The sequence below is a fragment of the Chlorocebus sabaeus genome, chromosome 1 (genome assembly GCF_047675955.1).
Source record: "Chlorocebus sabaeus isolate Y175 chromosome 1, mChlSab1.0.hap1, whole genome shotgun sequence".
Classification (NCBI taxonomy): domain Eukaryota; kingdom Metazoa; phylum Chordata; class Mammalia; order Primates; family Cercopithecidae; genus Chlorocebus; species Chlorocebus sabaeus.
In genome coordinates this window covers 14,073,722-14,086,033 of record NC_132904.1, presented here as the reverse complement: position 1 = coordinate 14,086,033, position 12,312 = coordinate 14,073,722, and the positions used below count along the sequence as shown (strand labels likewise).

At 39.9% G+C, this 12,312-nt stretch overlaps 1 protein-coding gene across 1 annotated transcript; it reads left to right on the top strand.

Annotated features, from left to right (window-relative positions):
• Positions 1-8,920: 8,920 nt before the first annotated feature.
• On the top strand, positions 8,921-9,864 carry OR4D6 (olfactory receptor family 4 subfamily D member 6). Its single transcript, XM_007997326.3, is given in 2 exon segments — positions 8,921-9,410; positions 9,413-9,864. Coding segments are annotated over 2 exon segments (942 nt in total).
• Positions 9,865-12,312: the final 2,448 nt, after the last annotated feature.

Here is a 12,312-nt window from a genome sequence, read left to right as displayed (position 1 = left end):
TGATGTTGTTATAATTTAGAGAAGGGGCCTTTGGAGATTCCTCAGACTTCCCTGTACACAGTTTCATCACCTCCTTATTAGATGTGCTATCATAATGGTGTGTGTGTGTGTGTGTGTGTGTGTGTGTAAAGGAGAGAAAAAACATGCACACGTGTTGCCTAGTGACTTTTTTTTTTTTTTTTTTTTGAGATGGAGTCTCGCTCTCTCGCCCAGGCTGGAGTGCAGTGGTGCAATCTCGGCTCACTGCAAGCTCCGCCTCCCCGGTTCACGCCATTCTCCTGCCTCAGCCTCCCGAGTAGCTGGGACGACAGGCGCCCGCCACTGCGCCCGGCTAATTTTTTCTATGTTTAGTAGAGACGGGGTTTCACCATGGTCTCTATCTCCTGACCTTGTGATCCGCCCGCCTCGGCCTCCCAAAGTGCTGGGATTACAGGCGTGAGCCACCGCGCCCGGCCCGCTTAGTGACTTTTTAATAACTCCCATTGCATCTGCAACTGCCCTCTTCTCCATTGAAAACTGTATTTCCTACAAATATCCAACATTATTCCCTATGCTAATTATTATAGTAGACTTCTAATTCAGCGTCAGTTAGGAACAGTGTAAACTGTTCCTGTGTTTGGGTGAAGAAGGGCAGAGCAGTGATGACGGGGAACTTGTCAGGCTCACTTTACCAATGCAAAGGTAGGTGAGGGCATCCTGAAAATTTTGCATACCTACAACCTTATGATTTTGATAGTGTCTCTGAAAGGCAAAATGTCCATTTGCAATTCTGGAAGGATATGTCATCTTGAACTAAAAGTTTCGGGCCGATTAAGATCTCCTGCCTCTAACCTAAAATACTGGGCTTATTAAGACACATTCAAATAAGGTAATTTTTCAAAAATTAAAACTCATTCCATAAACATTACTAAGCCCCTACAATGTTTAAAAAAAAAAAAAAAAAACTGGTATAGTTTCTTTCTTAAAAGGTGATTAAAAGTTAGATGGCAGCAGAAAGAAAACTATATAATGATACTAGGATTATGATAATATTAATACCCTACATTTGTATAATGCTTTGAAGTTTACGGTATTCTCTCATATGCATTAAGCCATTTAATTGACTTATACAGCAACATAAGTGAATAGGGGATGTAAGATGAGGCTGAAAATGGCCTAAAGGAAATACTGTTGGGGAACTACTGCACATCAGGAGCTGGACACCCATTTGTTCATTCATCTTCAAAAAGAATTATTGAATAACTGTTATGTGCCAGGTAGGAGCTGGGGATACAGTAGTGACAAACCCTTGCCTTCAAGGAGTTTACATTTGGAGGAAAAGGCAGACACACATATACCCATAAAGGCAAGGAGTGAAAAGTGCTAGATTATGACAAGCAAACCTCACTATGCAAAGTAAGGTGTATGTTCCCCATTTCATGGAATAAGATCCCGGGGTTCACAAAGGTTCACTTGCTCCAGGTCACAAGAGCCACAGTTTAAAATACTGGAACCTGGCTTCGAAGGCTGTGCTCTTCTGAACAAGCTAATTCTACGTTCAATAATGCAAGCCTGAGGTTACAAAACAGAAAGGCTATCATTTGACCCTGACCTGACATTGAACCTGAGAGTCCGGAACCTTCTAAGGTGATTGGCCAGAATAATAATATTATAGAATAATATTAATCTGAAAGAGAAGTCAACCATAAGTAGATTTGATCTCAGTTCCCAGAGACCTGAGTTGGCTGGTCCCAGGTTCGCCTCTGGGTGCCTCCAGCCAATGCCTCATGGAGTCATAACACACCCAAGGAAAAATTAGAACTGTCTTTCCCACATACCCTTTTCTGTAATAAGTCAGCTTCTTAGAACAATTTTAAAAACAAACAAAAAAAGAAAAATACAAGATACATAATATCAGAGCTCAAATTAACGGAGAACTTTTTACTTCAAATTGTAAATAGGTATAGTAGTGTTTCTGATTTTCAAAATCAGAAGCCATTTAAAATCATTTTTTTAATTATACACAACAGAATATCTTTTTAAAATAAAAATGCCAAAATCCAATTATCAACAGATAATGGCTACTACTGTTGTCATTTATTAATACATCTTTTCAAACTTCTAGCCATGTAAATATTTTTCCCAAAAATAACATCATGTGACATATTCAGTGTTTTAATCTGTCACTAAAAAGAAGTCTCTCCATGTTTAAGAGTACAATTCTACGTTATCACTTCGAATGTCTGCAAATACTTAATTGTACTATTGTGCCGTATTTATTGAACAAACGTCCTGTACCAGACGCTAACTTAAATTCTAATTTCTACTATTTGAAACAGCACTGAGATGAACTTTGCTTATATTTAGGACATGAAGCATTTGGTTTATTAACTCTTTAGCATAAATTCCTAAAGTGGAAATTTTGAGTCACGGTGTTTGTACATTTTACATTTTGACACATATTTCCAGAATGACCCCAGAAGTGTTGCCCACGTGTGCACTCCTATTAACCATATAAAGGTGTCACTTTCCCCACATCTATGCCAACAGTGGACTTTTCAACATTGGCTAATCTTCTAGATGAGAAATGATACCTCACTGCAATTTAATTTGTATTTCCTTTTTCTTTCTTTCCCTTTTTTAATAGAGACAGGATCTTCCTATGTTGCCCAGGCTGGTCTCGAACTTGTGAGCTCAAGATATCCTCCCACCTTGGCCTCTCAATATATTTATTTGATCAATAGTTGATTGACTGTCTTTTCACATGTGGACTAACCAACTGTATTTTTCTGTGAATCATGACTCATTTTTGTTTTAAAATATCAAAATGTCTGTGTCTTACAGATTTATAAGAGCTCTTTATATATCAAAGATGTTAAGCTTGTTTTATGCTTTTTTAGATATTTTCCCAAGTTTTTTATTTATATTTAGTTTTAAGCTTATTTATAATGCTTTTAAAATGTAAAAGCTTTATATTTTCACTTAGTCAAATATAATTATTATTGGCATAATGCTGCCGTACTCCAAAAATTATGAAAACATTTATGTAAGTTTTATTCTAATATTTTAATTGCTTTTTTTGGTGTTTATATTATTAAGGTGACAAAATCTTCTTGTCTTCCATTTCTTTTTTTTTTTTTTTTCTTTTTTTGAGACGGAGTCTGGCTTTGTGGCCCAGGCTGGAGTGCAGTGGCGCGATCTCAGCTCACTGCAAGCTCCACCTCCCGGGTTTACACCGTTCTCCTGCCTCAGCCTCCCGAGTAGCTGGGACTACAGGCACCCGCCATCTCGCCCAGCTAGGTTTTTTTGTATTTTTTTAGTAGAGACGAGGTTTCACCGGGTTAGCCAGGATGGTCTCGATCTCCTGACCTCGTGATCCGCCCGTCTCGGCCTCCCAAAGTGCTGGGATTACAGGCTTGAGCCACCGTGCCCGGCCTGTCTTCCATTTCTATGAGAAGTTAAAGAGTGTTGCAATTTCTTTCCGCTCATAGTATCTATCTATAAAAAGAAAAGACATTAAACATACAAACACAGTTAGAATTGGGCTGTGTTTTTTGTTTTGTTTTGTTTTTTGTGTTTTGGGTATTTTTTGGAGACAGGTTCTTGCTCCATCACTCAGACTGGAGTTAAAGAGAGTTGCAATTTCTTTCAGCTCATAGTATCTATCTATAAAAAGAAAAGACATTAAACATTCAAACACAGTTAGAATTGGGCTGTGTTTTTTGTTTTATTTTGTTTTTTGGGTTTTTTTTTTTTTTTTTTTTTGGAGACAGGTTCTTGCTCCGTCACTCAGACAGGAGTGCAGTGGCGCAATCACAGTTCACTACAGAGCTTCCATGTCCCAGGCAAATTTGATTTGCCCAGTTCAGCCTCATGCGTATCTGGGACTACAGCACACACCACTAGGCCCAGCTAATATTTTTTGTAGAGACAGGGTTTCTCCATGTAATCCAGGCTGGTCTCGAACTCCTGGCCTCAAGTGATCTGGCCACCTCCACCTCCCAAATTACTGGGATTAAAGGCGTGAGCCACCACACCCGTTCTGTTTCTTTTTTTCTTTTTTCTTTTTTTTTTTTTTTCACTTTTATTTTAAGTTCAGGGATGTAAGTGCAGCTTTGTTACATAGGTAAACTTGTGTCACGGGGGTTGTTGTACAGATTACTTCATCACCAAAATGTTAAGCCTGGTATCCATTAGTTATTTTTCCTGATCGTCTCTCTCCTCCCACCCTCCACTCTCCAAAAGGCCCCAGTAAGTGTTGTTCCCCTCTATGTGTTCATGTGTTCTCATCATTTAGCTCCCACTTACAAGTGAAAACATGCGGTATTTGGTTTTCTGTGCCTGTGTTAGTTTGCTAAGGGTAATGGCCTCCAGTTCCACCCGTGTCTCTGCAAAGGACATGATCTCATTCTTTTTTATAGCTGCATAGTATTCCATAGTGTATATGTACCACATTTTCTTTACTCAATCTATCATTGATGGGCATTTAGGTTGATTCCATGTCTTTGCTATTGTGAATAGTGTTGCAATGAACATACACATGCATGTCTTTATAATACAATGATTTTCTATTTCTTTGGGTGTATACGTAGTAATAGAATTGCAGGATGGAATGGTATTTCTGTCTTTAGATCTTTGAGAAATCGCCACACTGTCTTGCACAATGGCTGAACTGATTTACATTTCCACCAACAATGTATAAGCATACTTTTACTCCACAACCTTGCCAGCATCGGTTATTTTTTGACTTTTAATGCTAGCCATTCTGACTGGTATTAGATGGTATCTCATTGTGGCTTTGATTTGCATTTCTGTAATGATCAGTAATGTTTAGCTTTTTTTCATGTGATCGTTGGCTGCATGTATTTCCTCTTTTGAAAAGTGTCTGTTCACATCCCTTGCCTCCTTTTTTACGGAGTTGTTCGGTTTTTTCTTGTAAATTTATTTAAGTTCCTTATAGATGCTGGATATTAGACCTTTGTTGGATGCATAGTTTGCAAAAAATTTTCTTCCATTCTGTAGGTTGTCTGTTTACTCTGTTGATCGTTTCTTGTGCTGTGCGGCAGCTCTTTACAATACCTTTATCATCAGTTAAAATTAGAAAACGAACGTGCCATTTGACCTAGTAAGTTCATTTCTGGAAATGTATCTTTAAAAGAAATCATAGATGCACATGAAAATGCATTTACAAAATGTTGAGTGCAGGATTATTCAAAAAGACTAATCAGGGACTGACTAGGCAACTGAAAAGATCACGGTATGACTTTTGCAGCCCCTCACTTCCTGTACATTCTACAAGCCTGACTCACAACGCCACCCACTCACCCCGGTTTCCATACTATCTGTCTTAAGTCCTGAATCCCAAACTGCTGTGCTCTCCTGGCTGGTGTCTCATTCCATTTTAGCCATCATGACTGATGCTTATTCTTCACTTGCCTGACTCCCACATACCTATGAAAACCTGTCTCTACCTTAGTCACCGATGTATTTCCCATCACATTCCACAGGGGATCAGGGAGACCTTGCAGCAACAACAAAGAACTACATACAGTAAAACAATAGAATGTACGTAAGGAACTGTTAAGAGGCTACATGTGAAAAATGATAGAGTAGGAAATTAAGTCACACATATGTTTTTGAATGTATGAAAGCCAAAACAAAAATACATAGTCAGGGCCTGGCGCGGTGGCTCACGCCTGTAATCCCAGCACTTTGGGAGGCTGAAGTGGGTAGATCACCTGAGTTCAGGAGTTCCAGACCAGCCTAGCCAACATTGCAAAACCCTGTCTCTACTAAAAATACAGAAATTAGCCGGGCATGGTGGCTCCTGCCTGTAATCCCAGCTACTCGGGAGGATGAAGTAGGAGAATGGCTTGAACTGGGAGGCAGAGGTTGCAGTCAGCCAAGATTGCACCACTGCACTCCAGCCTGGGCAACAGAGAAAGACTCTGTGTTAAAACACACACACACACACAAAAAAAAAAAACACAAAGATACACAGTTACACAATTCTTATTGCCTCAGAAAAGAATGCACACTGATGTCCCACAGGAGCTCTGCCTTGCACTTTCGTCTAGGATAAATGTCTTCTTTGGAGTCTCCTGTGAAGAACTAAATAGATTCTGCCCTGAGTACAATCCAAAGATGGATGCTCTTCCTTGTAGACACTCTAATAAAAGGCAATGACATAATTCCAAATACATTGTACCAGTTAGTATGTTACTGGAGGCTAGCATATTAAAGTAAGATTTCTTTTGGGCTGTATACCTTAAATATGTGCAATTTTTAAAAGATTGTAAAAAGTTTTTTAATTAAAAATAAATAAACAAAAATAAAAGCGGCAACTCACTTCCACAGGAATGAAATTATTCTAATGGTGGAAACATCAGGGATCTAACAAGATAACAAGATTTTTGTTTAAGAGGACTTCTGTATGTTCTAACCCCACAAACTAAACTATAAAATACACTCAACTGTAAGAGAACTGAAATAAGAAAAATTAAGAACTATGTTGCTTATGGAACACTTTCTTTTGCTTTTATTTCAGAGAAAGTGCTCTATCCTTTGTTCATCTGGTACACTGTCTTCTTTCTTATCCTATATTTTTTCAGACATAATTATGTTTTTTCAAATGCCAATTGCCTACTTTTTATTGTTGAATTAGATTTTGGTCATCTCAATTTTTTTTTTTTTTTTTTTTTTTTTTTTTTTTTTTTTTTTTTGAGGCAAAGTCTCGCTCTGTCGCCCAGGTTGGAGTGTAGTGGTGCAATCTTGGCTCACTGCACGCTTTGCCTCCTGGGTTCACGCCATTCTCCTGCCTCAGCCTCCCGAGTAGCTGGGACTACAGGCGCCCACCACCATACCTGGCTAATTTTTTGTATTTTTAGTACAGACGGGGTTTCACTGTGTTAGGATGGTCTCAATCTCCTGACCTCGTGATCCGCCCACCTCAGCCTCCCCAAGTGCTGGGATTACAGGCGTGAGCCAGTGTGCCCGGCTCCTTAAATTTTTAAAAATTATCTAGAGTATGAGTCCTTGGGATATACAGATATTCTTTTGTTTCACAGGCCTGCTGTATCAAATGGTTTGGGGGTGGGGTTATTGTTTTGTAGAGACAGGAACTTGCTCTGTCACCAGGGCTGGAGTACAATGGCACAATCATAGCACACTGCAGCCTTGAATTCCTGGGCTCAAGCGATCCCCCTACTTCAGCCTCCTGAGTAGCTCAGGTGCACACCACCATGCCTGGCTCATTTATTTTTTTTAATTTGTTGTTGTTGATAAGATGGGGTCTCACTATTGCCCCGGCTGGTCTCAAACTCCTGATCTCAAGCAATCTGCCCGCCTCGACCTCCCAAAGTGCTGGCATTACAGGCATTAGCCACAGCACCTGGTTCATACAGATATTCTTACCAAAAGAAGTTTGTCCTCACATGACTGAATTTCTGATTTGGGGAAAAGCAATATTAATGTAGTAAATTGCTATTATATAGCAATAGTAGAATATCCCTAGAATTTGAGTCAATAAACCTGGTTACAGCTCTCTATCTTTCACCAATTCAAACTCTGATTCTGAAAAAAAATAAATGTCCTTCTCTAGTCACTCCTGAAGTAAGAAGCATTAGACTAATTTATCTCTGAAGTCCTGTGATGCTCTAATGATCAGTTTTTCTGTGATACTAAAACATGCCCTTAACAATGATTGTAGCTCTATACTCTCAAGAGCCCTGTGTGTCAATAGCAAGGTCCAGGCTTCACAGAGTGCCAGAGAGGAGTACTTATGAGGGCCTGACTCTTCTCTTTTTATAAGGGATGAGATGAGGATTAGGTAGTCAGGCTACTTAATAAACTGTTTAAGCCTTACATACACGCTAGAATTCTCGTAAGCCAAAGTAAGCCCCAGACTCTGTGATTTCTCAGAGCGGTACAGTGGAAAAACCTCTGGAGACTGTTGTGTTAAAGAAAAATTATTCACCAGACAATTATTAAAGACAGGAAGATAGATTTCATTTAAAACTCTTGCAATAGAAGAAAAAGATTGAACTCAACTTGAAATATAGCAAAGACAAGTGAAGATTTATAAGCAATGAGCAGAGTGAGGGAGGTCAGTGGATTGAAAATTACTAAGAAGTGATACCAAAGGTAGGGTGGTTCTTGCTAAACTGGCATAAAAGAATTCTTGCTAAAGACTGGCCAAGGACTTAGACACAAGGACTTAGATATCAAGGGTGAGGGATGAGGTTAAAAATAATAAATACATAAAAGGGTAACGGGTGAGGAATTTGATTAGATTTCAGCGGTGGGGAATTCTCATTAAACTGACTTGGCAAGATTCCTGTTAAAACTGGGCTCAGCAAAGACAGACACGGAAGGTCAAGATTGAGTCATAGTCAAGAAAAGGGCTCAGAGGAGCCTAAGCAACATTTGGTCAAGGAGGGAATCTTTCTCAAGTCAGGCGAATGATTTGGATTTGAATTCTCGATTTACAATTCACTAATTTTGCAACTATGCAGATGTGAGTAAGTCATTAACTGCTCTAAAGCTTCAGTTTCCCCATATATAAAATGTAGATAATCGTTCTAAAGACTCTTTAGAAACTTCATGAAAATCGAAATCAAGATTAGCTATTGCAGGTGAAAGCCCTTGGTAAAGCATAGGCGAATGGCCACAGTCCATCCATCTCTCTCTGGTCAGAGTGAGGATACAGACATATGATGGTTTTTCCCTGTCAACCCAGGATATTTACAATAAGAAAGAAGAACCATATGAAAGAATTTCCAGACCACAAAGGGAAGTCTGGCCCAGTTTTTCTGTGTAGTCATGATGACCTCAATGCTTGAGAGCAGTATGTGATCAATGATTTTGCCACCTCATGTCACCATAATCCAAGTTCTAATATATCTTCGCCCAAGGTAGGACCTGGAAGACAGTCATCCCCGTCATGGACCAGATCAACCACACTAATGTGAAGGAGTTTTTCTTCCTGGAACTTACTCGTTCACGAGAGCTGGAGTTTTTCTTGTTTGCGGTCTTCTTTGCTGTGTACGTAGCAACCGTCCTGGGAAATGCACTCATTGTGGTCACTGTCACCTGTGAGTCCCGCCTGCACACTCCTATGTACTTTCTCCTGCGGAACAAATCAGTCCTGGACATCATTTTTTCATCTATCACCGTCCCCAAGTTCCTGGTGGATCTTTTATCAGAGAGGAAAACCATCTCCTACAATGGCTGCATGGCACAGATCTTTTTCTTCCACTTTGCTGGTGGGGCAGATATATTTTTCCTCTCTGTGATGGCCTACGACAGATACCTTGCAATCGCCAAGCCCCTGCACTATGTGAACATGATGAGGAAAGAGGTGTGGGTGGCCTTGGTGGTGGCATCTTGGGTGGGTGGTGGTTTGCATTCAATTGTCCAGTTATTTCTGATGCTTCACTCCCCTTCTGTGGCCCCAACACGCTGGATGCCTTCTTCTGTGATGTGCCCCAGGTGGTAAAACTGGCCTGCACTGACACCTTTGCTTTGGAGCTTCTCATGATCTCTAACAATGGACTGGTGACCCTGCTCTCGTTCCTGCTGCTCCTGGGCTCCTACACGGTCATTCTGGTGATGCTGAGATCCCACTCTGGGAAGGGGCGGAACAAGGCCCTCCCCACGTGCACTTCGCACATCCTGGTGGTGACTCTTCACTTCGTGCCTTGCGTTTACATCTACTGCCGGCCCTTCATGACGCTGCCCATGGACACAACCATATCCATTAATAACACGGTCATTACCCCCATGCTGAACCCCTTAATCTATTCCCTGAGTAATCAAGAGATGAAGTCAGCCATGCAGAGGCTGCAGAGGAGACTTGGGCCTTCCGAGAGCAGAAAATGGGGGTGAGCAGTCAGATGGAGAGTGGAAGTCCATCTGATCTAGTTTTCTCAAAATGCTAGCCTAAGAGTAACAGGTAGCTAGCTCTTCTTCCACCACTTCATTGTATATCTTCATAGCCACTCAATTCTATTAGCGAGAGTATACAAACAAAAAGAAGAAATGAGATTAAACAATGTGAGCTATCAAGTTTGTGGACTTAGGAGAAGAAGGGGGTATAAGGTTGAAAGCAATACTCTAAATGCTTTTTGGTGTTATCTGTACTCATACCAACACTTATCTCACTTTTAGCACCCGTAATATGGAAATATCATTACTTGCTCACAAGGTTGTCAAAAGAATGAAATGTGATCAATGCAGTGAGGATGATAGTTGTGAAGGTTAGTACTGCTCTTGGCATTAATCAGGTATTCAATCAACTTTCCCTATTACCTCTCTTCCTAAATGTGCATATATGCAGAATATAGACACATTTATTTCATATATGCTTTCTGTGGTGACTCTGCTATATCCAGTCAATTATTAAAATCACTTGATTTTATATTTTAAGTACAGAATTTTAAGTATATTTCACCAATTAGTGAAAATGGAAGGAATATTTTAAATTGTAAGTCAAATATGTACATGGACAAATTTATACATGGACCAAGTATTTCCTGTTCTCAGGTCTAGTCTACTGATTTACCAACTGAAATTAAAAAGATGCTTGTACAGTTTGGGTACATATATGCGCGGAGACAATTTCTTTATGTTAACCTGAACTTCCTTTTCTTCTTTATACACTCTCTACATTTCACCCTCGGGGCTTTTGTGACTGGAATAAAACCATAGTTTTTGTTTATGTATGGGTAGACAATTCAAGACAAATCATGGTGGTTCAAGAAAACAAAACCTGTCTAATAAATACATTTGATGCCTTCATGGCCCACTTTTTGTTCCAGGAGAGAAAAGAAACACATTGTATTCAGGGTCATTTGGGAATAGCCATGGGGTCTGTGTTAGAATCCACCTCTCTCTCAAGGGAAGGATTCCAAGACAGTAGATATGTAAAGACAATGAATCCTCCTTCTTCCTCTATACACATCTCAAATCCACCCTTCGGCCTTCAACAGTCATTCAAAAATTATCCAAGAGAAGTAAGGAAGCTCAAGAAATTGCAACACATTGAAAAAAGTTTTGCAAGTTATAATGTTATAACTTGCAAAACTGTTATAATGCATTAATATTTGGCCACGAAGATCCTAGTAGTTGACATACATCTGTGATCCTCCCTGAGTCCTACAAGACCGAGATAATGAGCCAAGACCCTGCATCAGCTCCGCCTGCAGCCCCAAGGGCCTAGAGTCGCAGCTGCTCATGGCAGGAGGATCGTTTGAACCCAGGAGTTGGAGACCAGCTTGGACAACACAGCAAAACCTTGTTTCTACACACACACACAAAAATTATTAACCCTCTCAGGGAGCTTTATTAGCTGTTTTTCCTAATTGCTCCCTTTTGAGGAAATTCAATACCAAAAATATACTGTATATATTTACGTGTACTGAGGCCTTTTGAAGGGCCATACATCATTGTAATAAGTAAGTTTTTTTGCTCCCCTGAGAATGAATTGTCTCTTTGGACATGTCAGGCTCTCATTGAGTATGAATGATTATATGACATTAGATATTTCCAGAGACCAATATTTCCCCAAAACTCAGAGAATCACAGAAGAGGTAGATTCATGTCCACGCGTTCTGGGGCCTTGAAAGAATTTGGAAAGCAGAGAAACGTGGGCATCCTTGTGCGTGTCTGTGTGTGTGTGTGTGTGTGCGCATATGTGTGGATTTGCTTGCAGTAATAACTTGGAAACTGTTTAATAACTCCCTCTGGAACTCTGACACTACCAGAAGGATGCCCATTCTATTTCCACACTCACATCCAATAAAATTTCCTTTGCTAATTCTCATATGAGGCCTGAGCCTGAGATATTAGTGCACATAGCAAGGACATTTTGAGCCAAGGAGAAGAGCCAACAATGATGTAACTCTCTTAGTCGGCTCTTTCCAACATGAAGGCTGAAGAGAAGACATTGAAATCTGGTATGATTTATTTTCAGAAGGACTTTACCTTCAAGCGCTATATTTCCCCACCATTGTATATGCTCAGGCCCAGCTACCCAGTCTCAGATGGTGTAAATTCACAGTTGGACACTGAAGGATTTAGGTAAGAATATTGAACTGTCAGAGTGTGAGATATTATGGATTATGCATGAATATGATGAGCATGAAAAATGCGTCAAGTGTATAAGATATGGCAAAAATAGTTGAAAACTTTAGCAACAGGAAACCAAAAAAAATGGATGTTAAATATTGGGAAATAAGTAATATCTTCATAAAAAGGAACCACAGCAATGGGGTCAGCATAATAAAAGAGAAGACCGTTTGTATTTGATGGAAAGAATAGACCAGGTGGTGGCTC